The sequence below is a fragment of the Scyliorhinus torazame genome, chromosome 19, assembly GCF_047496885.1.
Source record: "Scyliorhinus torazame isolate Kashiwa2021f chromosome 19, sScyTor2.1, whole genome shotgun sequence".
NCBI lineage: Eukaryota > Metazoa > Chordata > Chondrichthyes > Carcharhiniformes > Scyliorhinidae > Scyliorhinus > Scyliorhinus torazame.
In genome coordinates this window covers 136,973,152-137,000,589 of record NC_092725.1, presented here as the reverse complement: position 1 = coordinate 137,000,589, position 27,438 = coordinate 136,973,152, and the positions used below count along the sequence as shown (strand labels likewise).

The 27,438-nt window shown below is 44.8% G+C and overlaps 1 protein-coding gene across 2 annotated transcripts; it reads left to right on the top strand.

Moving 5' to 3' along the window:
• The first annotated feature begins 10 nt into the window (after window positions 1-10).
• On the top strand, window positions 11-27,438 carry LOC140395947 (leucine-rich single-pass membrane protein 1). Of its 2 annotated transcripts, XM_072483983.1 has the most exons (5): window positions 11-188; window positions 4,085-4,221; window positions 5,714-5,803; window positions 20,143-20,280; window positions 26,542-27,438. In XM_072483983.1, exons 2-5 carry the CDS (start codon window positions 4,089-4,091, stop codon window positions 26,706-26,708), a joined length of 528 nt encoding a protein of 175 aa, XP_072340084.1. In that variant the 5' UTR covers window positions 11-188; window positions 4,085-4,088; the 3' UTR covers window positions 26,709-27,438. The 2 variants fall into 2 exon arrangements, with proteins under 2 accessions (XP_072340084.1, XP_072340085.1); XM_072483984.1 differs by lacking the exon at window positions 5,714-5,803.

Genomic DNA, 27,438 nt, shown 5'->3' with positions numbered 1-27,438 from the left:
GAGTAGCTCGCTTGAATCGCACAGCAGGTCTGCGGCAGTTCTCTTTCAGTAAAGGGAATTTCAAATAGTATGTTGTTTAAAAAATGAAAACATTTCCTCAATTTTTGTAAATTTTCCTGTGCAACGCTAATAACCCATTGGTTTGATTTGTGAGTCAGAGAATCTCAATAGGTTCACAATAGAGCCTGGTAAGTATATTTTATTTTTGGTGACAGTGGCGCGGGTAGTGACTGCTATAATTAAGACGCTGAGTTTTAACCACCCTTCACGTAACAAATGGAAACTAACCAGCCACCGGGACTCTTGTTCATTAATTTTCAATTTAATATCAGATTACTCTAAAAGTTAATCAGTGAAACAAAAGTTTAAAATAAGCAAAAGTGCTGAAGCATACAAGTTAGAACAGAGGTTCTGCAAATTGTTATCTGAGTTTGATTTTAACTGTACACTATGTATTTTTGCTCAATTTACCAAACTCCTGATTCTCCAAAGCCGCCATATGGATTTATTTAAATGTTGGATCAGGTAACACTTTCAGCTTTATATCGTTACAGAGTTTGTTTTGTTATTGGTTAAACTCTCACTGCTGTGGGTTTCCATTCAGTTCACAAATGATCTAGGCCCATAATAGAAGTGCACTCATTAAATGGGAGGGGGTTAAACATAGCTGTCAACAAATCTCTAATTTCAGCAGGACATAAATGGTGAAACCTTGATGGCCGAACTGGAACTGCTGCAGCAGTATTCATTTCCACAAGTCACGTAAAGTGTGTATAATTTAATAAACTATTTTGTGCAAATGGTTAAGCATGTGTGGCATTACAAATGCACGGCTGGATTTGATGGCATCCCAGCAGTGGGTTAGTGGGGTGGTGCAATAAAATGCCCTGGCATAGTGCTTGCACCTATCTGCCCCTGCCCCACCACAATTTTACCAGCAGCTGGGCCTATCCATGGATGAATTAGGGCTATTATGTGATCAATGGTTACCTAAGGATCTCATCCTGCTGCCACTGGTAAGCTACCACTGCGCAGGCTGGTGACAGACAAAGGGGGGTTGGTTTCCACTTAACAGGCCCCATGGACCCATTGGAGCACTCACATAAATGCCTTCCCTCATGGTCGAGCTCCCTCCTCTCCCAGCATCTCCACCACCCTTGCCCCCCCCGTTCCCTCATTGGCACTTGAGCCTCAGCAACAAAAAAAACGACCTACCTACGGTCCTGGCTCCCATACAATGCATTCCCTCGGGCCTCACTGTAATACCAGCAGAGGCCATGGTTCCCAGTGGCGCTGCTGGTACCGGAGAGCTGTTGGCCTTTGATTCTCCCAGGCAGAACTCCCTTTTGCTGAGGGGTGGAAGCTTCATCTCAAAGCAATTAAAAAGCCAGTCGGGCATTAAATGACTGCAGGGTGTGTCAGCCAACCAGAGCTGGGGCAGGACCCCCCCCCCCCCCCCCCTCAGTATAAAATCCACCTGTGTTGAGTCCTAGTACAGATTTTAGATTGAGCAGGGTTCTAGGGTGGAAGGATAGTGAGATTATTCCGGGGAAAGGGAATAGGGCAAAATATATAACACCATCAGCCATTGCTGAATTAGATGGTTTTGAGTAGCTAAGGCAGGCCTCTTTCTGCTCGCTTTAAAAAAAGTAAGCTTTGTTTACTTTTTTAAATTATTATAAAATTAGTAACCTTCAGGAAGAAGTGCTGTCACGTTTTCATAAATTATTACCCTTAAAGGAAGAGATTAAATTCACAAACCAGAGGGCGGCATGTGGCGCAGTGGTTAGCACTGGGACTGCGGCGCTGAGGACCCGGGTTCAAATCCCAGCCCTGGGTCACTATCCGTGTGGAGTTTGCACGTTCTCCCCCATGCCTGCGTGGGTTTTACCCCCACAACCCAAAGATGTGCTGGCTAGGTGGATTGGCCACGCTAAATTGTCCCTTATTTGGAAAAGAAAAATAATTGGCTGCTCTAAATTTATTCACAAACCACTTCAGAAAGTGAAGATCCTTACAATTTACTTAATATTAAATTTGTATCACTATTTCTGTTTTTCAAAAATACAATGATCTAAGCTAGTGAACTTTACTGATATAATCAGGGGGCTTAGAAGGGAATAGTGGCATAGCGGTAATATTACTGACTAGTCTAATACCATCTGGGCTAAGGTCCAGAGACATGAGTTCAAATCCTACTCAAAACAGCTGTGAATTTAAAATTCAATTCATTAATAAATCTGGAATATAAAAGCAGACCAATCTCTAGTAATTGTCTTATAACTCCAGTTGGCTCTTCAGGGGAGGAAGTCTACCATCCTTGTCTGGTCCGGCTTACACATGGCTCCAGACTCAAGCAGCATGGGCGAACCTTAATTGTCCTCCGAAATGGCTTGGCAAGCCACACTGTTGCATCAGTTACACTACTACATTGAACTCCAGCAGTTCAAGAGGGCAGCTTAACACTGTCTTCCTGAGGGCAATTAGGGATAGGCAGTAAATGTCTGCAATGCTCTCATCCTAAGAATTAATTTTCAAATACTGACAATGAAAATGAACTGGTATAAGCATCAGAAGGAAGTTAGAATTAATTGGTGCCACCTTGTGCCAGGACTATAGCAAGGTACGTTGTAGATACCAATTGGAGGGAGTCTGCACATGGCAGAATGAGGGTAAAATAGAAATATAAAGGTCAAGAAATGGCAAAGGCATTAAATGGATCCTTTCGAAAACTCCTTATCAAGTAACTTTAGTTCAAATCTATTTTCAGATATCGGCTAAGCGTAGGTTCCAAAGGAACATTTGTGTTGGCACTAGAACCTGATCACCTCTAAGAATCATCTGTACAAAAATGGATTCATGGTTATAAGAATTATAGGGTTGATTCCCTGTCAGGGCGATCTCAGCGAAGATTCCCAGTCAGGGCGATCTCAGCGAAGATTCCCTGTCAGGGCGATCTCAGCGAAGATTCCCTGTCAGGGCGATCTCAGCGAAGATTCCCAGTCAGGGCGATCTCAGCGAAGATTCCCTGTCAGGGCGATCTCAGCGAAGATTCCCTGTCAGGGCGATCTCAGCGAAGATTCCCTGTCAGGGCGATCTTAGCGAATATTCCTTGTCAGGGCGATCTCAGCGAAGATTCCTTGTCAGGGCGATCTCAGCGAAGATTCCCTGTCAGGGCGATCTCAGCGAAGATTCCCTGTCAGGGCGATCTCAGCGAAGATTCCCTGTCAGGGCGATCTTAGCGAAGATTCCCTGTCAGGGCGATCTTAGCGAATATTCCCTGTCAGGGCGATCTCAGCGAAGATTCCCTGTCAGGGCGATCTTAGCGAATATTCCTTGTCAGGGCGACCTCAGCGAAGATTCCTTGTCAGGGCGATCTCAGCGAAGATTCCATGACAGGGTGATGTGGCATGGTGGCACAGTGATTGGCAGTGCTGCCTCACAGAGCCAGGGACCCGTGTTCGATTCCGACCTTGGGCGACTGTGTGGAGTTTGCCCGTTCTCCCCATGTCTGCGTGGGTTTCTTCTAGATGCTCCGGTTTCCTCCCACAGACCAAAGATGTGCAGGTTAGGTGGATTGGCCATGTTAATTGTCCCTTAGTGTCCAAACGATTAGGTGGGGGTTACGGGCATGGGTTGGGGCGTGGACCTAGGTAGCATGATCTCTCAGAGGGTCGGTGCAGACTTGATGGGCCGAATAGTCTTCTGCACTGTAGGGATTCTATGGTTTTGTCAGAAACAAGTGGAGAATCCAAGTGTTGCAGCTTTCAATAAAATAGGAATGGCGTGATGGTGGCAGGGGTAGCTTGGAATGAGAGGAAAGATTTTTAAATAACATTTACAAGTTCTGCAAAAGTAGTATCAAGAAGCATCTTTGTTTTTGCCTTTCTAAATATATTCGTAATCCTCCTGTATAGGTGTAAAGCAGTTACACTAAAATGTTCATCTATGTGCAAATCCATAGAATGTTAGTATAAATAATGTAAAATACATACACAAATAGTCAAAAATCGTGAATTTGAATCCTGTGCATCAAACCACTACAGATTTATAAATTAGGTTGCTACATAACTTTCTTTTTCAGTCAGATGAAAATGCAGAACGGTTTCAAGGATTTAACCCTTTTCGACTTGGAGGGTGAAAGCAAACTCTATGTGGTCGACTCGATAAACAATCTGCACAGAGCAAATACTTGTGAAGACCCCTGTGACCCCTCTTCAAGTAGGTATTACTGCAAAATAGCATTTTAGCAATGTTTTTCATCTGCCCGATGCAAGCTCAGCAGGCAACTCTCGCGCCCCTCTTGATTCAGAAGGTTGAAGTTAAGTGAGAACAGGGTCAGAATGATTTGCGAGGTTCAACATTGTCAACATGCACTGTTTGGGTTCACATGAAGGATGGTCACACAAGCAAGGAATTGAGGATTACTGATGCTTGTGCAATTATGTAACAATAAGAGTTGCTAACTTCCGCACAAGAGGCAAAAAAAAGTAGAGAAATAAAGCACAGGTGATCTTGTTAAATAAATAAGCATTTTTGAATGAGTTAATAAAATGGTTGTGCCTCCCTCGACTGATTAAGGAACTGCAACTATTTTATTTGGTATGTGGTACCCTCCTGTACATCTAGTTGAGGCAAGCGTATTGTCAAGCTTTATAATCCATCCCTCACACTTTCCTCCAAGCTGATGTTATATTTCACAAAGCCTCCACCACTTCCTGCAGCATCATCAAACCATAGAATCCCAACAGTGCAGAAGGAGGCCATTTGGCCCATCGAGTCTGCACACCAACCCTCCGAAAGTGGACCCTACCTAGGCCCACTCCCCCATCCTAGCCCTGTAACCCCATGACACCATCTAACCCTTTGACACCAAGGGACAATTTAGCGTGGCCAATCCACCTAACGTGCACACCTTCGGACTGCGGGAGGAAACCGGAGCGCCCGGAGGAAACCCATGTGGGCATGGGGAGAACGTGCAGACTCCACACAGACGGTCACCCAGGATCGAAATTGAACCCGGGTCCCTGGTGCTGTGAGGCAGCAGTGCTAACCACTGTGCCACCGCACTGCCCAATCATAGCAATGTGCAAACTGAAATTGGTGCTCCAACGTCCCCTGAAATACTCGATATCCGCGGTGCTCCTGAAACCAGTTCCCTAAGGAAGCTGTGACTTGCTTACAAAGACTTCAACTTTCCTCCAAAGATACTTTCATTGGTACCATTATCCGCTAGGGACTGTCCAGAGATGTCATATTGTACCACTATCTGACAAATTAACAGGACCAAATCAAACGTCTCAGCCAGTAAATCTCTAAAATTTTCTACACACCTTCCTTTGGACCCATCAATTACCATGCAACAATTGTCCCTGGATCATGTATACTTCAAGCAATGCTGAAAAGCAACTGACAATGTTTGATACATTGATATCCCCAGCAAGCATGCTGCATAAAATATTTGAAATCCTCCTAAATGTTTTGACTTCAAAATCCATAAAAGGAAACGTCATTCCTATCTCTATTCACACCCGGCTGGCCAGAGATCCTGTACAGCACATGAGGGGACAACAAAAAAAATGAATTGATTCACGTATTCCGTTCAGTGTGTCTTCACGCAATGGCTCGCTGGAAATTATTGAAGTGGTAGAGGGGCACAGTAATTTAAACATGTTGATTTACGTCAAGTTATTGCTCTATAAATCTCTCCCAGATCCAACAGAATGTGGCGGCATCGCTGAGGAAACGGAAGCGCAAACAAAGGGGTTGTTGAAAGATAACGGGAAGAAGGAACCTGGAGCTGGTACGAGGCACAGCAATTCAGAATAGGCAGTTAGAGTTTAAATTTTAAAAAAGAGATGCGACTTCTATCGGTTACTTGTCTGTCATTGAAATAATTTGCTAAACAAATAATCAGATACACAGCTCTGACATGAATTTAGAATTTACAGTGCAGAAGGAGGCCATTCGGCCCATTGAGTCTACACCGGCCCTCAAAAGAGCACCCAACCTAAGCCCACACCTCCCCCTCTCCCTGTAACCCGGTAACCCCCCCGAACATTTGGACACTAAGGGTCAATTTACCATGGCCAATCCACCTAACCTGCACAGCCTTTGGACTGTGGGAGAAAACTGGAGCACCCGGAGGAAACCCACGCAGACAGGCGGAGAAAGTGCAAACTCCACACAGTCACCCGAGGCCAAAATTGAACCCCGGGTCCCTGGAGCTGCGAGGCAGCGGTGCTAACCACTGTGTCGCCCCAAGTACATGTTGTCAGTCTGGATTCCCCTCAGCGGTGTATCGTGAATGGTGTAACACCTCAAGCAAAATTATCTTAATGGTGTCCTGCGAGAAGCTAAAACCACCCAGATTTGGAGTCAGCACGTTCACTCTATTGCACAGATATTTCAAAATCTGTCATTTTAAAACTTACACTTGCGGGTTGTATTCTTGGATCACGGGTGATGTATGGAACCTGCTGTGCCCATTCGTTATGGGAGTCAAGGATATTTTCTGAATGTCTTACAGGCAGTACTTATCCTGTATGTTTACATGTATCTACAGCTGGACAAGGGGAAAGATTACAGAAATGAATTAGTGCATTTCTATTATATGTTTGGCCCTCAGGCACTCCTCAGACAAATCTTGGGCAGGCTGGAGTAATGCAGACCTGTTTTTACAGCCCCCAACAGCAGGCCTAATCCTTAGACTCAGAGCAGCGTTCTCTGGCGATAATAGCAAAACATCTATTTATCAAACTGCTGCATCTCTTAAATATTTCTGCTCGGACATATGATCCATTTAAATCCAGCTGAAATAATAACCAAAGACTAACAAAATACGTACATAAGATATGAATTTCAGGTAAAGTCAAGGATGTATTTATAGCACATATATAAAATAGATGATCATTTATTGCTAAAGTACCATACAAACTATTTTATTATCCACAGTGTAGTCACTAAGATTTCAGTTCTTTGATGATAAATGTAATCTGTAGGGGAGATTTTACAGAAGGGGGAGACGTTGCCAGTTTAAGAACATATGGAATTCAGATAAACATTGTAACAATTTTCCAACCACGTATGGTTGCAAAATCACAGGCGCTGATGTTAATCCTGGTCTCACGCAGGCAGGAATCCCTGCTAGCAGTGTAAAATGAATCCCAATGTTTTAATCCCGATTGTAAGGCCCGATTGTTTTATCTGCCTGCAGTTCTTTCCTCACAAAATTTGTCATGGAAAAGGAAAAGGATGGAGTGCAAAAAAGGGTTTTGGATTGGGGGGAGGGCTGATTTTATTAAAATAAGGCAAGATAAAATAAAGCAGAACTGTTGGGGGCATTCGAAATGGAACTGGCGAGAGTACAGGTCCAACATGTTCCCTTCAGGGTGAAACGTAGGAGCAACAAGTCTCGAGAACCCTGGGTGTCAAGGGATGTTCAGGGCTGGATACGAAGGAAAAGAGAGGCCTTTAACAGATAGAAAGGGAAAACAGTAAGAAGTCTGAAAACACCAGGTTAAAAGTCCAACAGGTTTGTTTCGAATCACTAGTTTTCGGAGCACTGCTCCTTCACCTGAGGAAGGAGCAGTGCTCCGAAAGCTAGTGATTCAAAACAAACCTGTTGGACTTTTAACCTGGTGTTTTCAGACTTCTTACTGTGCTCACCACAGTCCAACGCCGGCATCTTCACATCAGAAAGGGAGAAAACCTACAGAGGCCTTCTGGAGTGTAGACAGTGCAGGGGGGTACTCAAAAAACCAATAATGAGAGCAAAGAGGGGACATGATAAAGCATGTAAGGCGGGCCAGATTAGGGAAAATCTCAAGATATTGCATAAGTATATCAAGGGGAAGAGGATAACCAGGGAAAGAGTAGGACCAAGGGGCTAATCTGTGTTTCGAGCCGCATGACATTGGTAGGGTGTTAAATGAATACTCAACATCCGTCTTCACTTTGCAGAAGGGGGATGTGGGTGCAGAATTTAGACAGAGGGGCTGGGAGGTTTTTGAGCAGTTGGATTAGGGAGTGAGGAGGTCCTGGAGGTTTTAGCAGGCTTAAAAGTGGACAAACCCCCAGGCGCAGATTAGCCCAGGCTGCTGGAAGAGGCAAGCGAGGAAATTGCAGGAGCTCTGACACAGATTCTTAATTCCTCTCTGGCCACAGAGGAGGTACCAGAGGACTGGAGGACAGCTAATGTTGTTCCAATTTTTAAGCAGGGTGTAGAGGTAAACCAGGGAAGTACAGACCAGTCAGTCTCACATCGGCGGTAGGGAAACTATTGGAGAAAATTCTGAAGGACAGGATCAATCTTCACTTGGAGAGGCAAGGTTTAATCAGGGACAGTCAGCATGGCTTTGACAGAGGGAGGTCATGCCAAACAAATTTGATTGAATTTTTTAAGGAGGTTATGTTGGAGCTGTGCAGCACTTTGGTTAGGCCACAGCTGGAGTACCGTGTTCAGTTCTGGTCACCGCACTATATTATGGGCCAGGGTTTCGAGAACCCCAAAGTATATCATGCAGTTCACCTGACCCACAACTTTTAATAGATTTTGGGTGGGGAACACAAGGGCCCACTTTACAGATGTGGTGCAACAGAGAGCTAAAGTATGTTTTAAACAAAACAATGTTTATTGTATGAATCCAGTTAACATTTTATAAACACACAGTAAACATCTTATCAACTACAAACACTGATACTTTCCCAAATACAATATTCTATAGGTAACCCTTAATAACTTCCCAAACAACATCCATAAGTTAAATCCTTTTCAAAATAAAGACAGCAGGTTTAAACGCTCTACAGAAACAGGTATTACTTTGAAATCCTCAATGATCTGGAGACATTCTTTATCTTGTAATGAGAGAGTTCATTACACAGCTGCTTGCTTTGAATGCAACTATCCACCTCTGAAAACGAAACCAAAAAGCTGCATCTGCCAGCTCAAAAACGAAAGTGAAAGAAAGACAGCCCAGCTCCACCCACACACTGTTGCAGCTATTTGATAAACACCCATTTCTTAAAGGAACATCCACCTGATAACTATAGGAAGGATGTGATTGCACGAAAGGGGATGCAGAGGAAATTGACCAGGATGCTGCCTGGGATGGAACATTTCAGCTATGAAGAGAGACTGATTAAACTCAGATTGTTTTCTTCGGAGCAGAGAAGGCTAAGAGGGGACCTGATTAAGGTGTATAAAATTATGACAGACATGGGCAGGGTGGAGAGAGAGCAACTGCCCCCCTTAGTTGAAGGCTCAACAACAAGGGGGCAGAATTGTAATATCATAGAATTTACAGTGCAGAAGGAAGCCATTCGGCCCATCAAGTCTTCACCAGCTCTCGGAAAGAGCACCCACTTAAGCCCACACCTCCACCCCATCCCCGTAACCCAGTAACCCCACCTAACCTAAGGGCAATTTAGCATGGCCAATCCACCTAACCTGCACATCTTTGGACTGTGGGAGGAAACCGGAGCACCCGGAGGAAACCCACGCAGACACGGGGGAGAACGTGCAGACTCCGCACAGACAGTGACCCAAGCCGGGAATCGAACCTGGGATCCTGGCGCTGTGAAGCAACTGTGCTAACCACTGTGCTACCGTGCCGCAGGATTAAGGTGAAAGGCAGGAGGTTTGGAGGGGATTTGAGGAAAAGATCTTTCCCCCAGAGGGTGGTGGGAGTCTTAAATGCACCGGGAGGGTAGTTGAGGTAGGAAACCGCACAATCTTTAAAAAGTGGATGAGCACTTGAAATGTCACAACATTCAAGGCTATGGGCCAAGTGCTGGGAAGTGGGATTAGTTTGGATTAGAGTCGGTTTTTTTTTTGTCAGTGCAGGCTCGATGGGCCGAAGGGCCTCTTCTGTACTGTATGATTCTATGAAAATGCTTCACCCATCTGCTTTCCTTCCCCTTCTGAAATATCTCCTCAAATGCAACCTTTCCTCTCCTGAAGCTCGCAAACTCCCTTCCACTGTCCTCCTTTCAGCATTGGCTACATTCGAGGTTGAAGGGATCACAACTCGGGTTTTTTTTTTGTTTTTTTGGGGTATTTTTTATTTTTTTTATTCTCCTCCATTTTCACATTTTCTCCCACATTTACATCCATCAACAATAAACAATAATCAGCAAGATATGTCAGTCCCCATAATAACAACGATCCCATCTACCCACCAACCCCCAAACCTCAACCCGCATGTTTACACAAACAAATGACAAAAAGGAATCAGGGATTACCCGTAGTCACCCTTAATCTTACACAGCTCCCACCCCCCCACCCCAGGTCTCCAGCTCCTCCCGTCCACTGCCTCTTGTAAAACTCTTCCTCCCAACCTCGGTTCCTTCCCCCAACTTTCCACCCCGGCTAGACCACTCGGACCCTGTTCTGCCAGGCTCCGATGGCCGCAGCCCCTCCCCCCACCTCACTCCCGTTCACTGGCCGGCTTAAACCGGCCAGCGTGGAGGCCCCCGCCCGGGCCCCTTTCCCACTTGCCCGGCCCCAGGAAAGCCCAAAGATCCCCTTTTAGCACACAAACCCCGCATATCCACCTACACCCCAAAGAACTCTCATTTCGAGTGAAAGTCCCGTCCCTTCCCTTGTCCAAATATATACCACCTTGGCTCCTTTAATCTTTACACCCGCGCACAGTGATACAAAAAAGAAGAAAATACAGTCATGAGGTTACACCAGCACATGGCCTTTCCTCAATTTGCCAGTTCTGCCACAGTCCTTCTGCTTTCGCAAACTCCTCCGCTGCTTCCGCCATTCCAAAATAAAAGTCCCTGAGCTTGTATGTCACCCTCAGCTTCGCTGGATATACAATGCCGCACCGCACCTTGCTAATGTACAGTGCCCTCTTCACCCGGTTGAAGGCAGCCCGCCTCCTTGCCAGCTCCACCGTAAAGTCCTGGTATACACGTATACCAGCTCCAGCCCACTGCACCACCCGCTTCTCCTTGGCCTAGCTCAGGGCCTTCTCCTTCACCTTGTGCCTACGGAAGCACAGAGTCACTGCCCTTGGCGGCTCACTCGCCTTTGGTACAGGCCTCCATGACCGATGAGCCCGTTCCAGTTCATATTGGGAGGGGTCCTCCCCCTCCCCCAATAGTTTTGCCAGCATCGCGGCAAAATACTCAGTCGGCTTCGGTCCTTCAACTCCTTCGGGCAGCCCCACAAACCTCAAGTTCTGTCGCCTGGATCTATTTTCCAGGTCTTCCATTTTTCCTCGCAGATCCTTGTTAGTATCCATCACCTTCCGCATCTCTTTCCCCATCGAGGCAAGTTGATCACCGTGCTGCAATAACGTCTCCTCCACATCCTTCAGCGCCTCCCCTTGCTCCCGCACCTCCGCCACTGTGCTCGCCACCTCCGTCCTCACCGGGGAAACCGCCTCCTCCACCAGCACACTCAAAACCTCCCTCATCTCCTACCTCACCGTCTCCATGCATTTCGCAATCTGCGCCAACTGCTTTTCAAATTCCGCAGCCATCACTTTGGTTATTTCTTCAGCCGTAAGCAGTGCGGCCTTCCCTGGTGCTCCAGCCTCCATTTTTCCTGGTGACCCCGCGGTGACCTTTCCACTCCCCGACGGACCTCCAGCTGGTTTTTTTTCGGCCGTTTTTTTGCTCACCCTCGACATTTTTCTTTGGCTTTTCTTCCCTCCTGTGTCTTCACAGTGCCTCCTCCGTGCCTTCTTCCTGCTTCTGCCGCCTCCGTGGACCCTGGGACTGGGCTTAAAGCCCCGAAAATGCCGTTCCCGAGCGGGAGCTCTCCATTGTGCGGCCGCCTCCCGCCCGCCGTCACCGGAAGTCCCCAACTCGGGTTTTTTAAATGTTGAAGCACATGCAGGGTTTAGTTCGAAACAGGTTATTGTTTTGAATAGTATTACATCATATAAACGCAATAATGGCAAAACCCAAGCTAGAACAAGCTTATCCTCGCAGATTGCCATCTAAAATAGTTAATGCTGTGCGATTACATATTTTAAGAAGTGGACAAATACTTGGTCAAGTAAAGACTGACGGTTGAAAGGATATGTATGGACACAGATGATTAAATATTTAATGTAACATGAAAGGTTTCAGTTTTATGGAAACCATGGAAACGTCAACAGTTCTCAAGGAACGAGACAAGAGTTGAATGATAACGGATTTTGCAGCATTAGCTTTCTATCCTGGAACTTTTCATTCAATTACGTGCAGGATTATGGAAATCATAGAACATTTACAACACACAAAGGCAGCTTTCAGACCATTGAGCCTCTGCTTGTCGAAAAGACCCAGTTTAATGCCACTTTCCTGCATTTGGTCAGGAGTCCCAGCAAGTAATGACTTTTTTAATGTCGACAACCAAGTACTTTTTAAATGTGGTTAGATGCTCTAATGTAGTGTTTCTGCCTCTACCAACCTCTCAGGCAGTGGGTTTGATCCCTCTCCCCCCTCCCCCCTCTGGCTCTTCATCTCCCCTCTAATCCTTCTGCCAATTACTGCAAATCCATGCCCTCTGTTTTTTGACCCTTCTGCTCAGGTAACTAGGTTGTCACGGTTTACTCCATCTAGGCGCCTCATAATTTTATGCACCTCAATTAAGTCAACCATTAACCTCCTCTGTTCCAAGGGAAACAATCTTTCCAATCCTGGCAACATCCTCATAAATGTCCACTGCACTTTCTTCAGCGTAATCATATTCTGTCCAGTAATGTGGTGGCCAGAACTGTATACATTACTCAAGCTGTGGCCGAAATCTATCTCTTGGGTGGTTTTAGCATCTCGCATGACATCATGTTGTATGTGGCTCGAGCATAACCTCTCTGCTCTTAAATTCCACACCTCACCTAATAAAAGAAAACATGCCATATGTCTTCCTAACTACCTTATCTTGTGCTGCTACTTTCAAGTCCCATTGTTCCTCCTTACTACTCAGCATGCTCCCATTTATTATCGATTCCCTTGCCTTGTGGCACCTTCAAAAATACATTACCTTGCACTTCTCTGCCTTAAATTCCATTTGCCAATTCCGCCAAATGATGAAATAATCTGCAGTCTGAAGCTTCCCTCCTCTCAATTGCATGACCAATCTTTGTACCATCTGCAAACCACTTTGTCATGCCCCCTACAATTGAGGTGTAAATGGCTAATATAAACTACAAAAAGCAAGGAGCGAAATACTGAACACTGCAGAATCTCATTGTCAACCAATGTTCTTTGCTTCATGTCAATCAGTCAATCTTGGATCGAATTTTCCACGCCTCCTTGGAAAACAAGGGCTTTTACTTTTTTGACTGGCCTGCCTTGTGGGACCTTGTCAATACCCATGCTGAAATCCATGTGGACCACATCGCTGCACCGCCCTCATCAACATGTCACTTCCTCAAAACATTCAGTCAAGTAAGTCAGACATGACGGGGGCAATTCTGTGAGCCCCGTGCCGGGCCGATTCTCCGGCCCGGATGGGCCGAGCGGCAACTCCGACACGACAGAGTCCCGCCGGCGCCGTTCATCCCTGGTCGCTGCCGGTGGGAACTTTGTGGGAACGCTCGGGGGGCAGCCTGTGGGGGGGAGGGAGGGGGGGCTCCTTCACCGTGGGGGGGCAGGGTGGCCTCCGAAGGGGTCTGGCCCGCGATCGGGGCCCACCGATCGGCGGGCCGGCCTTTCTGTCGGCGGGCCTCCATTCCTCCGCCAGCAATGTTATATCCCTGCGCCATTGTTGTGCGGGACTGTCTGGGGGAGGACGGCCACTGCGCATGCGCTAGTTGGCGCCTGCCCAACTGCGCATGCGCGGGACCCAAGGCACCGCGTAAACTCCGACACTGCGCCGAGGCCCTGCCCCCACAAATCACGCCACGCCCCTGCTTGCCCCACGGAGGCCCAGAATAGGGGTCTGGGAACAGGCGCTGACGCCGGAGTAAAACACTCCGGTTTTTACTCCGGCGTCGGCACTTAGACTGCCGTTGGGAGAATCCCACCTGTCCTTTCCCTAACTAATTAGATATAGCTCTTGGGGCTAAAGGGATCAAGGGGTACGGGGGGGGAAGGCAATATCAGGGTATTAAACTTGATCATCAGCCATGATCATATTGAATGGTGGAACAGGTGTGAAGGGCCGAATGGCCTCCTCCTGCTTCCAGTTTCTATGTTGATCCATGTTGATTGTCTTTTATTTATAACAGCATAGATTAATCAAGGTTTATATTGTCCTTCAGAATTGATTCCAGTAATTTTTCCGAAATCAAAGTTAAGCGAGCATTCCTCTAAATACTTGGATTATCTCTTCCTTTTGAAGCAATAGTACAGCGTTGGCAGTCCTCCAATCCTCTGGCACCACTTCTGTGGCCAGCGAGGATTGAAATATGATAATCAGAGTCCCCATAATTTCCTCTCTTGCTTTCTTTTAACAGCCTGGGATATATTTCACCCGGGCATGGCAATTTATCCACTTTCAAAGATGTCAAGGGCTGTACAATTTCCTCTCTTACAATGTTTATCCTGTCCAATATTTCACACACTTCCTACTTAACCACAAGGTCATCATCAACCAATCCCCCCCCCCCCCCCACCCCCACCCCCCAATCCCTCTGTGAAGACAGCTGCAAAGTATTCATTTTGTTTTTTGAAAAATATTTTTATTCTCCATTTTCACGTTTTCTTCAGAATTTACCCCCCACCAACAAACAGTAAACGGTAACGAACACAATGTCAATCCCCCCACCAACAACAACAATCCCATCGTCCCACCGTCCCAAACAACGGCCCACCTGACAATATAAGCATCAAATCAAACTAAATCTCCCAAGGAGGAAAAAAGAAAAAGGATTCCGGAATCGCCCCTGGTCACTGTTGACACATATAGTCCGCCCCGCCAACCCCCCCCCCCCCAATATTCAATGCATTCCAATCCTCAAAAGAGTACCATGAATGGCACCCATGAATTGTAGATCCCCCCCCAGAGCCCTCCCAGACTCCTCCCCTCCACTTCCTCTTGTAAACTCCTCCCCCCAACCTCGGTTCCTTCCCCCAACTTTTCACACCGGCTAAACTCACCGAAACCTGTTCTGACAGGCTCCGATGGCCGCAGCCCCTCCCCCCCCACCTCGCTCCCGTTCACTGGCCGGCTTAAACCGGCCAGCGTGGAGGCCCCCGCTCGGGTCTTCTTCCTCCTTGCCCGGTCCCAGGAAAACCAAGAAATCCCCTTTAGCACACAACCCCAGCATACACACCCAAGCCCCAAAGACCAATCATTGCAAATGAAAATCCCAGAACAGTACAGCACAGAACAGGCCCTCCCTCCTCTATCTCCCACCCTGAACCCTATAGTTATGCCCCCTTGTAACAGCTACATCCACCCGAGGAAATAGTCTCTGAACGTCCACTCTATCTATCCCCCTCATCATCTTATAAACATCTATTAAGTCGCCTCTCATCCTCCTCCGCTCTAAAGAGAAAAGCCCTAGCTCCCTCAACCTTTCCTCATAAGACCTATCCTGCAAACCAGGCAGCATCCTGGTAAATATCCTTTGCACCCTTTCCAATGCTTCCACATCCTTCCTATAGTGAGGTGACCAGAACTGCACACAATACTCAATGTGGTCTCACCAGGGTCATGTACAGTTGCAGCATAACCCCGCGGCTCTTAAACTCAAGCCCCATGTTAATAAACGCTAACACACTATAGGCCTCCTTCACGGCTCTATCCACTTGTGTGGCAACCTTCAGAGATCTGTGGACATGAACCCCAAGATCTCTCTGTTCCTCCACATTCCTCAGAACCCTGCCATTGACCCTGTAATCCGCATTCAAATTCTTTCTACCAAAATGAATCGCCTCGCACTTATCAGGGTTAAACTCCATCTGCCATTTTTCGGCCCAGCTCTGCATCCTATCAATGTCTCTTTGCAGCCTACAACAGCCCTCCACCTCATCCACTACTCCACCAATCTTGGTGTCATCAGCAAATTTACTGACCCACCCTTCAGCCCCCTCCTCCAAGTCATTGATAAAAATCACAAATAGCAGAGGACCCAGCACTGATCCCTGTGGTACACCGCTGGTGACTGGGCTCCAGTCTGAAAATTTTCCATCCACCACCACCCTCTGTCTTCTATATGATAGCCAGTTACTTATCCAATTGGCCAAATTTCTCTCTACCCCACACCTCCTTACTTTCTTCATAAGCTGACCATGGGGAACCTTACCAAATGCCTTACTAAAATCCATGTATATGACATCAACTGCTCTACCTTCATCTACACAAATTCAATCAAATTTGTGAGGCAAGACATAGGGGACATAAATTTAAGGTGAATGGTGGAAGATATAGGGGGGATGTCAGAGGTAGGTTCTTTACCCAGAGAGTAGTGGGGGCATGGAATGCACTGCCTGTGGAAGTAGTTGAGTCGGAAACATTAGGGACTTTCAAGCAGCTATTGGATAGGTACATGGATTACGGTAAAATTATATAGTGTAGATTTATTTGTTCTTAAGGGCAGCACGGTAGCATTGTGGATAGCACAATTTCTTCACAGCTCCAGGGTCCCAGGTTCGATTCCGACTTGGGTCACTGTCTGTGTGGAGTCTGCACATCCTCCCTGTGTCTGCGTGGGTTTCCTCCGGGTGCTCCGGTTTCCTCCCACAGTCCAAAGATGTGCAGGTTAGGTGGATTGGCCATGATAAATTGCCCTTAGTGTCCAAAATTGCCCTTATTGTTGGGTGGAGGTGTTGACTATGGGTAGGGTTCTCTTTCCAAGAGCCGGTGCAGACTCGATGGGCCGAATGGCCTCCTGCACTGTAAATTCTATGATAATCTATGATTAATCTAGGACAAAGGTTCGGCACAACATCGTGGGCCGAAGGACCTGTTCTGTGCTGTATTTTTCTATGTTCTATGTTAAGACTTACCCTTCACGAATCCGTGATGACTATCCCGGATTAAGCTGCATCTTTCCAAATGGTCATAAATCCTATCCTTCAGGACCTTTCCCATTAACTTACCGACCACCAAAGTAAGACTAACTGGCCTATGATTACCAGGGTCATTCCTATTCCCTTTCTTGAACAGAGAACAACATTCGCCACTCTCCAGTCCTCTGGCGCTATCCCCGTGGACAGTGAGGACACAAAGATCAAAGCCAAAGGCTCTGCAATCTCATCCCTTGTCTCCCAAAGAATCCTTGGATATATCCCATCTGGCACAGGGGACTTGTCGACCCTCAGGTTTTTCAAAATTGCTAATACATCTTTCCTCAGAACATCTACCTCCTCCAGCCTACCCGCCTGTATCACACTCTCATCCTCAAAAACATGGCCCCTCTCCTTGGTGAACACTGAAGAAAAGTATTCATTCAACGCCTCTCCTATTTCTTCTGACTCCATGCACAAGTTCTCACTACTGTCCTTGACCGGCCCTAACCTCACCCTGGTCATTCTTTTATTTCTCACATGAGAGTAAAAAGCCTTGGGGTTTTCCTTGATCTGGCCCACCAAGGACTTCTCATGCCGCCTCCTAGCTCTCCTAAGCCCTTTTTTTAGCTCATTCCTTGCTACCTTGTAACCCTCAAGTACCCAACTGAACCTTGTTTTCTCATCCTTACATACATTTCCTTTTTCCTCTTGACAAGACATTCAACCTCTTTTGTGAACCATGGTTCCCTCACACGGCCATTTCCTCCCTGCCTGACAGGGACATACCTATCAAGGACACGCAGTATTTGTTCCTTGAACAAGCTCCATTTTTCATTTGTGCCTTTCCCTGACAGTTTCTGTTCCCATCTTATGCTCCCTAATTCTTGCCTAATCGCATCATAATTACCCCTCCCCCAATTATAAACCTTGCGCTGCCGTATGGCCCTATCCCTCTCCATTGCAATAGTGAAAGACACCGAATTGTGGTCACTATCTCCAAAGTGCTCTCCCACAAACAAATCTAACACTTGGCCCAGTTGATTACCCAGTACCAAATCCAATGTGGCCCCTCCTCTTGTCGGCCTATCCACATATTGTGTCAGGAAAGCCTCCTGCACACACTGTACAAAAACTGCCCCATCCAAACTGTTCGACCTATCGAGGTTCCAATCAATATTTGGAAAGTTAAAGTCACCCATGACAACTACCCTGAGACCTCAACACTTATCCATAATCTGTTTTGCAATTTCTTCCTCCACATCTCTATTACTATTTGGGGGCCTATAGAAAACTCCTAACAACGCGACCGCTCCTTTCCTATTTCTAACTTCGGCCCATATTACCTCAGTAGGCAGATCCCCTTCGAACTGCCTTTCTGCAGCCGTTAAACTATCCTTGATTAACAATGCTACTCCTCCACCCTATCCCCATAACCCAGTAACCCCACCTAACCTTTTTGGACACTAAGGGGCAATTTAGCATGGCCAATCCGTCAAACCTGCACATCTTTGGACTGTGGGAGGAAACCGGAGCACCCAGAGGTAACCCACGCAGACACAGAGAGAACGTGCAGACTCCGTTTAGACAGTGACCCAAACCGGGAATCGAACTTGGGACCCTGGAGCTGTGAAGCAACAGTGCTAACCACTGTGCCACCGTGCTGCCCCAGAACAAACGGAATGGGATACTGGAGCCATAACAAAGATGAAAAATACGTTTTTTTAAGGGTAGGGGGGCTGAAGCCATAATTTTGTTGTAATATAAATTCTAAGTATTATGATCCCAGACCAGATCCCTACATGTGCTCGGATACTGGGCAAGAACCCCAATATTTTTTTTTAATTTATAAAACTGAGAAAAGAATACTTCACTCCAGAAGTGATTCCACACAAAACTAGGGATAGTTTTAAAACAAACTATTATTAACTTAGTCTTAAACTACGTTAACATCACAGAAATATAACTCACGATTACCAATTAAACTTAATAATAAAAGGAACCACTTTAATTTCTAATTGATATCTATCTCCTTTATTTCCAATCAAGCATGACGCATCATAGGTCAAAAACACTTTGAAACAGAGATGGCAAACACAGGATTACTTACCAATCTTTGGACAGAGAAATCGTTTGAGAGACAGCTTGAAGACAGAGAGAGAGATCTTTCCAGATTAATGCTGAATCTCTAACAGCCTTCTGCAGAAACTACTGTTCAGTTTACAGGTTCCAGCAACACTCAAAACTGATTGCCACAGACTGGTCCCTCCCATTACAATATCTTCTTTGTCCACTCAAATCCCATGACCTAATTGTTATATTACTCTTTGGTAATATATCGTTACTCTTTACTTTATATATCCAGATTGGTCTGATGGTGTGATTCTGAAGAAACCACCAATCTTCAACTTAAAGCAAAATAGATTTAATGAATAACAAATTGATTAATATTGAGTTTGGACACTCTTACAGAACTATAACTAGTGATCAAGTAATTCAGGATAAAGTATTAACTATTTTAACTACACGTGCTAACTATGCTATTGTCTATCTCTCTAACACTCTGCTGCCGAGTCACTCCTGGTTCAAAGAGACCCAAGATCCTTTGAGTTCTCATATTTATACAGGAATCTAGTGTTGCCCTCTAGTGGTTGTGTTACACTAAGATGTAATCATTAACCCTTTATATGTCTTTATATATATATATCATTACACTAATTACTTAAGTTTAAACACAATGGGCGGGATTCTCCAGTCCGCCAGCCGTGTTTTCCTTGGCAGCACACGCTCGTTGGCAATAGGATTCTCCGTTGCCACCACCTGCCATTGGGATTTCCCATTGTGGCCACCCCATGCCACCGGGAAACCTGCGTGCACGGGTGCACTGCCGACGAAACGGCGAATCCCGCTGGCAGAGAATCCAGCCCAATGGCTCTAATTATCTGCTCCCCAGAAAACATAACAAAAACCCATTAGGACTCTCCTTTTAATCATGATTTGAAATAATGCTGATCTCACTTTTATGACATCTTAGTTGCCCTTTGTTGCAGTCACAAAACCTGGCTTTCAAAACAGGATTTAAAAAAAAGATATTACTGCAGCAGATACGTACAACCCCTAACCCAGGCTTTTAACAGCTTTGCTGCACCAGATGCATATAATACAGTAGGTGTACAAATTTCTTGCATGCATCATGTAAGTTAATATTTTCGTTTCAATAAAATGTGATTTTATTTTTTTCAGACCCAGCTGCAATTAAATCAACAGAATTTGATCCTCCACCTTGCTCCTGGCATTTGAAGAAAATATTCTTACTCGCTGCAGTAATAGTACTTCTGCTGGTCAGCTTTGTACTTGCTGCGTTTGCGATCTTTTTTATTGGTGAGTGTCACAATTTTTGGGTCGATCGTAGGTGTCTTCTCAGGTTCAGTGGCTCCCTCACAAGAAATAAAGAAAAGTACACCCGGGCAAGAGCGCCAGTTGATGCTAAGGCGAAGCATTCACGTGACAAGCTTTGTCTGGTTGAGTTCTGAAGTGGCGTTAAGGTCCTATTATTTTCGTGAGACCCCGGGTTCGGTACCTTATTTAGCTGAGCTACTTATTCTGAGGACACTGGCAGAATTCCGATTGTTGGGAATGTGCTGTCACTCCCTCTTCATTGATGTCAGCATGCTACTGCTCCATTTCTCCTGGCTAGCAAGCCTTAAACTTTCCTTTGCAATCTCTATGGCGACAGAGCTTTAACTTGTGTTTGGCTGCCTCAGACTTGCTCTTGCCCAAGGCAAACTGAGCAGCTGGCTCAATAAGCAATTTGCCATCTCCCTGTTTACAATTTTGAGACGGAATCGATTTATTAAAACGATGTTCTAATGGAAACTGCTTCTGTAAATCTATCCGACTGACGTTGAGACAGCTTTCTGACCTGATTGGCTGTCAACTTGAGTGAATTTCCTTGGAAAAAAAGTTGATCTTAAATTGAATAAATATGTGCTGAGATTAAATATTAATTATTAAATATTGCTTCCTGCCAGTTTTGATGTTTACATTAGCATCATGCCTCTCACTCCAATACTAATGCCTCTTACTTACCAACTGTTTTTACAGCTGCTTCTTGCATACCAAATTTTTTAAATCTGGGTTCTGGCCCAGCTCACATGGAATCAATGGGCGGGATTCTCCTGTCGCTTGTCAATGGATTTTCCCATTGAAACCAGCCCACGCCGCTGGTTGAGGGACCTAGCATCAGGCAGCGGGGGCCTGCAGGAAGCCACCCCCGCTCCTTGCTGTCAATCCTCCAGCCCTTGGACTTCTGTCCCGATCAACTTAACTGACACCTAAGGATTCTTTGCTGATCCTCTGTGTAGGTTCCAATGCAATACTGACAGTATCCACTTCCCTCCTGCTACTGGTGCTACAGAGCTGCCTGCCTCTGATTGTCCTGCATGTCTTAGTGATGAGCTATCTGTCCCACAGCAGGAAAGGTTCCTGTGTCAATTAGGCTCCTTGAGATCGGGCTGGTAAAGGTGCCACCAGATTTTGTTGCGGATGTCAAGCATCCCGCTGGTCACATTAATTTCTGCCCTACTGCTATCCTCGTACAGAGAAATCTGCAAAGCATACAGAATTCATTTGAAACATTTGCAGCCTAACCAGTTATGTGCCATGTGAATAGTATAGCAGTCAGCAAATACCAAACCTGATAATAAGTGTAAGTTTACATTCCAACACACAGAAAACACCCAAAGATGCAACATAGTCGTATCTATGTTGCACATTGATGATTGACAACTAACCATCCAATCAAATGCATTTGAGACTCATCCAAGCCAATCAGCATATTACAAAGTTAGGAATAAATGGATACAGATTGATAATATTTTCCTTAAAGATAGAACAGCCATTTTCCATTCCGGAGTCACTCTTTCTCATTTATCTAACTACTCGCTATCCTTATTTTGTATTTTCCTATTTCTATTCTAACTCTTAGATCCGCGCAAGCTGTTTGCTTTGAGCAAGAAACCATTACTGTATTTCTAAAGTTCAATTTGTTTGTATGCTACTAAGTTTAATTATCTCTCCTAAAGTCTTCTGCTGGCAGGGACTTTATTGAGAATATTTCATTTGTAACCACAAGTAGATTTCAAACTCTCAATTATAATCAATAGACACAATAAAGATTTGTTGGAGCTACACTCATCGATACATTTCCAAATTTCACATCACCTGAAAATACCAAGCATACAGCAGTGGCTGTCATCCTAAACCCTCGGGAACACCACTATATTGTTAGGAGGCCGGACAAGATCCCAACATTTGTTAGGATATTGGACGAGAACTCCAAACAACTTTTTAAATTTGTAAATCTGTGAGGAAAGGATACTTCACCCCAGGAGTGATGGCTCTGACCAATATGTATCTTTTCTGTTAAAACAAACTTTAATTTAAACACAGAATTAACCACATTGACATCAAATAAATAGTTTCATAATTATCAGTTAAACAGTTCTTAGACACAAGGAAAAATGTAAACATAGGGGCTGGTTTAGCACAGTGGGCTAAACAGCTGGCTAGTAATGCAGAACAAGGCCAGCAGCACGGGTTGAATTCCCGTACCGGCCTCCCTGAACAGGTGCCGGAATGTGGAGACTAGGGGCTTTTCACAGTAATTTCATTGAAGCCTACTTGTGACAATAAGCAATTATTATTATTATTATACCTGCTACTAACTCTAATTCAGCATCCCAATACAGTATAAATGCCATTTATAAATAAAGTTAGCAAACCTAAAGTTTACTTCTTTGCTGTGCAGACCTATGGAGAAAGTTTACTTCAAGAGAAGGTTCAGCACATTTATGCTCAACCTAACAGCATTTTGGAAAACTGTATTTCAACTCAAAATCCTTCTGTCTTGTCAGACTCAAATGCTATGGCAAACTGAAAAAGTACAGATAGACCTGGCTCCTCCCATCAATTACATCATCTGTATCCCACTAAGATGTCACATGACCTGCTTAGCTAGGACTCAGTGCAATCCCTCATAAATTATCTTACCAGGGAATCTCCAGCAATCATAACAATGCTCCATTAGACCTTTATCTGTAATCAAGTAAGTGGTTGGAATCAATCATGACCTCGCCTTTTATGACTCTTTAATTGCACCTTTAGCAGGTATTCGGCCTGTATGTATATTATACCAATATTCTTTAATAATATTATCGCAAAATTATGAAATATAATGCATAAAAATTTCTACATTCATCATAATATCTCATTAAATTTGAAAACTCACCTTTCAACACAACTGTTTCCAATTGTTTCCAATCTGCTACTGCCTCTTTTATTCCATGGGCTTCAATTTTCCCACTTTATCAATTGTCTTTTGAAAGTCCCTATTATACAACATCAACTGCACTGCACTAATTCACCATCCATTTCCTCATCAAAAACACAATCAAGTTAATCACACACAATTTTTCCGAACAAATCAACATTTAACTCTCCTTTAACTCATGCTTGTCCAAGTGGTTGTAAATTCTGTCTTGAATTTAAAACATCCTCATCACTGACAGTAAACTGCATTTTCCAGCTTTATTCTTCTCATCTTTTTTGAACAAGGGTCTAACATTTGCAATCCGCCGGTCTTCTGGCACTACCCCTGTGTCGGTGGAGGAATGTAAGATTGTGCCACGTACCTCTGCAATTTCTACCCTTCCTTGACTGAGATGTGGTTGTGTGTTGATGACACCTTTATCCTCAATGAAATTTCCCTGACTGGCTATACCTCCTATCAATTGCCCCTCTCAAACTGCTATGGTGGTAGATTGCCTGGTCTTTAAATTACAGCTTGGTCTGATTCTCTACTTATCCTTAATTTCTTGTCCTTCTCCTCATGTCTCTTTTGAAATCCTTGTTCTGTACCACCCACCCAAGTATCACACCAATTAGTTTCACGAGGTATACTGTTTTGTTATGCTCTTGGGCAGCATGGTAGCATTGTGGATAGCACAATTGCTTCACAGCTCCAGGGTCCCAGGTTCGATTCCGGCTTGGGTCACTGTCTGTGCGGAGTCTGCACATCCTCCCCGTGTGTGCGTGGGTTTCCTCCAGGTGCTCCGGTTTCCTCCCATAGTCCAAAGATGTGCAGGTTAGGTGGATTGGCCATGATAAATTGCCCTTAATGTCCAAAATTGCCCTTCGTGTTGGGTGGGGTTACTGGGTTATGGGGATAGGGTGGAGGTGTTAACCTTGGGTAGGGTACTCTTTCCAAGAGCCAGTGCAGATTCGATGGGCCGAATGGCCTCCTTCTGCACTGTAAATTCTATGATGTAGCATAAGCTGCCTCCTTGATGTGCACTCTGACAAAGGAAGGTTCAGACTTGGAGATAGATTTAACACATTTATTACTGTTAACGGTTCTCCTACTTGCATTCGACTCTCCTGTTAATCTTTATATAGCTACTCAGACTGACAAACCAGTCTGCTACAATCCACGTGGTGGGTGCGATGTGTTTCAAATCAATCCTGTGTACACACTGAGTGTGCCTACTGGAAAGAGACTGAGCATGTGTGCTGTGTCCTTTTATATGGGTTGTGTAATGCCCTCCTGTGGTAGTGTCACCTCTGTGTGTATCGTGAATGCCCATTGGTCGTGCCTATCTAACTGACCTATTGGTTGACTGTCTGTGTGTCATGTCTCTGGTGCTCCCTCTAGTGCCTAGCTAGTCTACGTGTATTTACATTAACCCCTTGTGTACTTACAGTGATGTATATCACCACAGTATACTTCTCTGCTTTCCTCTGTCTGCCTCTGCAATGAGTGACTTCTTATTCCTGATGATTTTAATCTCCATTTCAACTCCACATGCTCTCACCTCAGTTACTGCCCTCCTTTTCTCCCTAAATCTCTCCCTCCACATAAACGCTCCTCCCTAAAGACATGATAATTCCCCTGACTTCATTGTGGTCTCACTCCTCCCATTGTAACTATCATTGGTAAGCCAATCTCTAATCATCTCCTTACTTCGTTCTCTACCCATATTCCGCTTCCTCCTCCCGGCTTCTCTTTTTTCTGTGTATATCCCTGGAAAACATCCCTCAAGTCTCCCACCACTGCACTTTCAAAATCTCAACTATCTTTTGGCCCTCAATTCATTTTGACACCTTTGCAGCTATTGACTTGATGAATCACACATTTTCCAACAAATTTGATTCCCTTGTCTCCACTAAAACCATTACACCCTCTCATTCTAATCTTGCCCCCCTGTATACTCCCATCGATGGAGATTTCAACGAGCGGACGGAATTTTATGCCCCCTCCCACTGGCGGGATCATGCCTAAACTATTATTATTTAAAGGAATTATCCAGAGTTTGAGACCTCTGTTGGAGATTATCAATAGATAATAGATAATTATCAATGGATAGCACAATTGCTTCACAGCTCCAGGGTCCCAGGTTCGATTCCGGCTTGAGTCACTGTCTGTGCGGAGTCTGCACATCCTCCCCGTGTGTGCGTGGGTTTCCTCCGGGTGCTCCGGTTTCCTCCCACAGTCCAAAGATGTGCAGGTTAGGTGGATTGGCCATGATAAATTGCCCTTAGTGTCCAAAATTGCCCTTAGTGTTGGGTGGGGTTACTGGGTTATAGGGATAGGGTAGAGGTGTGGACTTTGGGTAGGGTGCTCTTTCCAAGAGCCGGTGCAGACTCGATGGGCCGAATGCCCTCCTTCTGCACTGTAAATCCTATGATAATAGTGTGGGAGCAATCAGCATTATGTGGTGGCGGCATGTTTCAGTTCACTCAGGAAGACCGAGTTGCTGTGGCAACAAGCACTTTTAAACGCATGTTGTATTCTGGAGGTATAGATAGTGACGGTGGAGGCTCCAACTTCCTTTCCACCGTATGGCTGACCGGAAATCTCTCCCGCTCTCGCCACCTACCACTGGCATATGTTGGAAGATTGCTGCTTGATTATCAACTTGTTTGGCTGTGTTATTAATGCATCTTCCTTGTCCTTCGAGACTCAAAACCTGGAAATTCTGGCTCAGAGGCGAGGATGCTGTCCGCTGTCCCACAAGACCTTTTGTCAGCATTAAGTAGGTAGTGCAGAATCTGCGATAGGGTTTAATCAGTAAAAGGTGCTGCACAGGTTGCCTGAATGCTTCAACATAATTTCACAATTCCTTAGGTGCTTGTAAACTGAAAGATAATGGGGTCTGTATTTAACCTTGTTCTTCCTGTTTTATGTGCACAACAATGGCCAATGTAAGAGTGCATAGGTTTACGCCTGGTTTGGACAGGAGGTGAATGCCACTGCTAACTTGTTCAGGATGTTTTTGTTTTAAGTTGGCTCTGCTGACTGCTCTGAATTGAGTGGGAGCCTCATTTCCCCAATTTCGGAATGAGGCCCCTGCACTCATTTCAGAGTTGGAGAACCTAAATGTATTCACCCTTTTGCGATGTGAACTCCCCAAAGTACAGACGCATTAGTATGTTATTCCAAAACAATAATCTCACTTTAAGTGAGAATTATAGGCAGCAACACATGTGGTTTGAGGAACTTACTGGATTTCATGTCATGTGTCTCAAAACGATTTGAAACTGATACATACCTAATTAATAACCAAAATATCCTTGTCCATCCAGTGAGAATGGAAAACCAGCTCGATTACATTTCAACCAGAGTAGCTTCAGAAGAGAAAAGTATCAAAGAAATCAAGATTCTCATGATGAACCATTTCAATTTCTCAAAAGAGTTAAACAGCAGTAACGTAGTTGGAATATCGCCCCTCTCTAATACCCAAAGCCCATGATCAGAAGAAAATGATGGAAGGGCATCGTTGATGTTTAAGTTGACAATGAATCTTTTAAAGATGCCAATGGAAAGCGAAACATCGCAAGTAAGGAAGAATGTCTGAGCCCAGCAACGTAGGTCACTCTGGCATTCTTGACTTTTATTTGGAATATGGAACCCGACAAGAAAACAGTCATGAATAACAACACAGTGAACGCAACTACATTTATGATTCATCGCATTCACTTGCAAATGATGCATCTAATGAACCAGAAATTGGCTAAATTGACTATTTAAGAAGCTCTGCTTTGAATTACAGGACACAATTCTGCAAAAGGCGACACATGGCAGTCAACTTTGCTTTACGGGAGTCTGTCAAATTCAAAACAATGATCCATTTTCCAATTGCTGAGACAGTGATGGCATGCACTTCACTGATATAAGCCTGCACAGTCTGTGAACATTACTTAAGTTGATGCATGTTTTTCCTTTCTTTTTCAACTTGGTAGCACTGCAGAAAATGTCTTCATTACTGTATTATGTTGCACTGCTCCACAGTGGCATTTTTGTACTTATGATCAATCTGTCAATACGTGAGTAATCAAATTAATTGAATTTGGCATTGAAATGTTCAAGAGAAAAACACTTCAAACAATACACAATGGTTTAACTTGTTTCTAAAGCAGATATTTTTATGCTCCTGTTAAGAAGTGGGAAAGAACCGGATAATTAAATTTTATGCCGTGCAA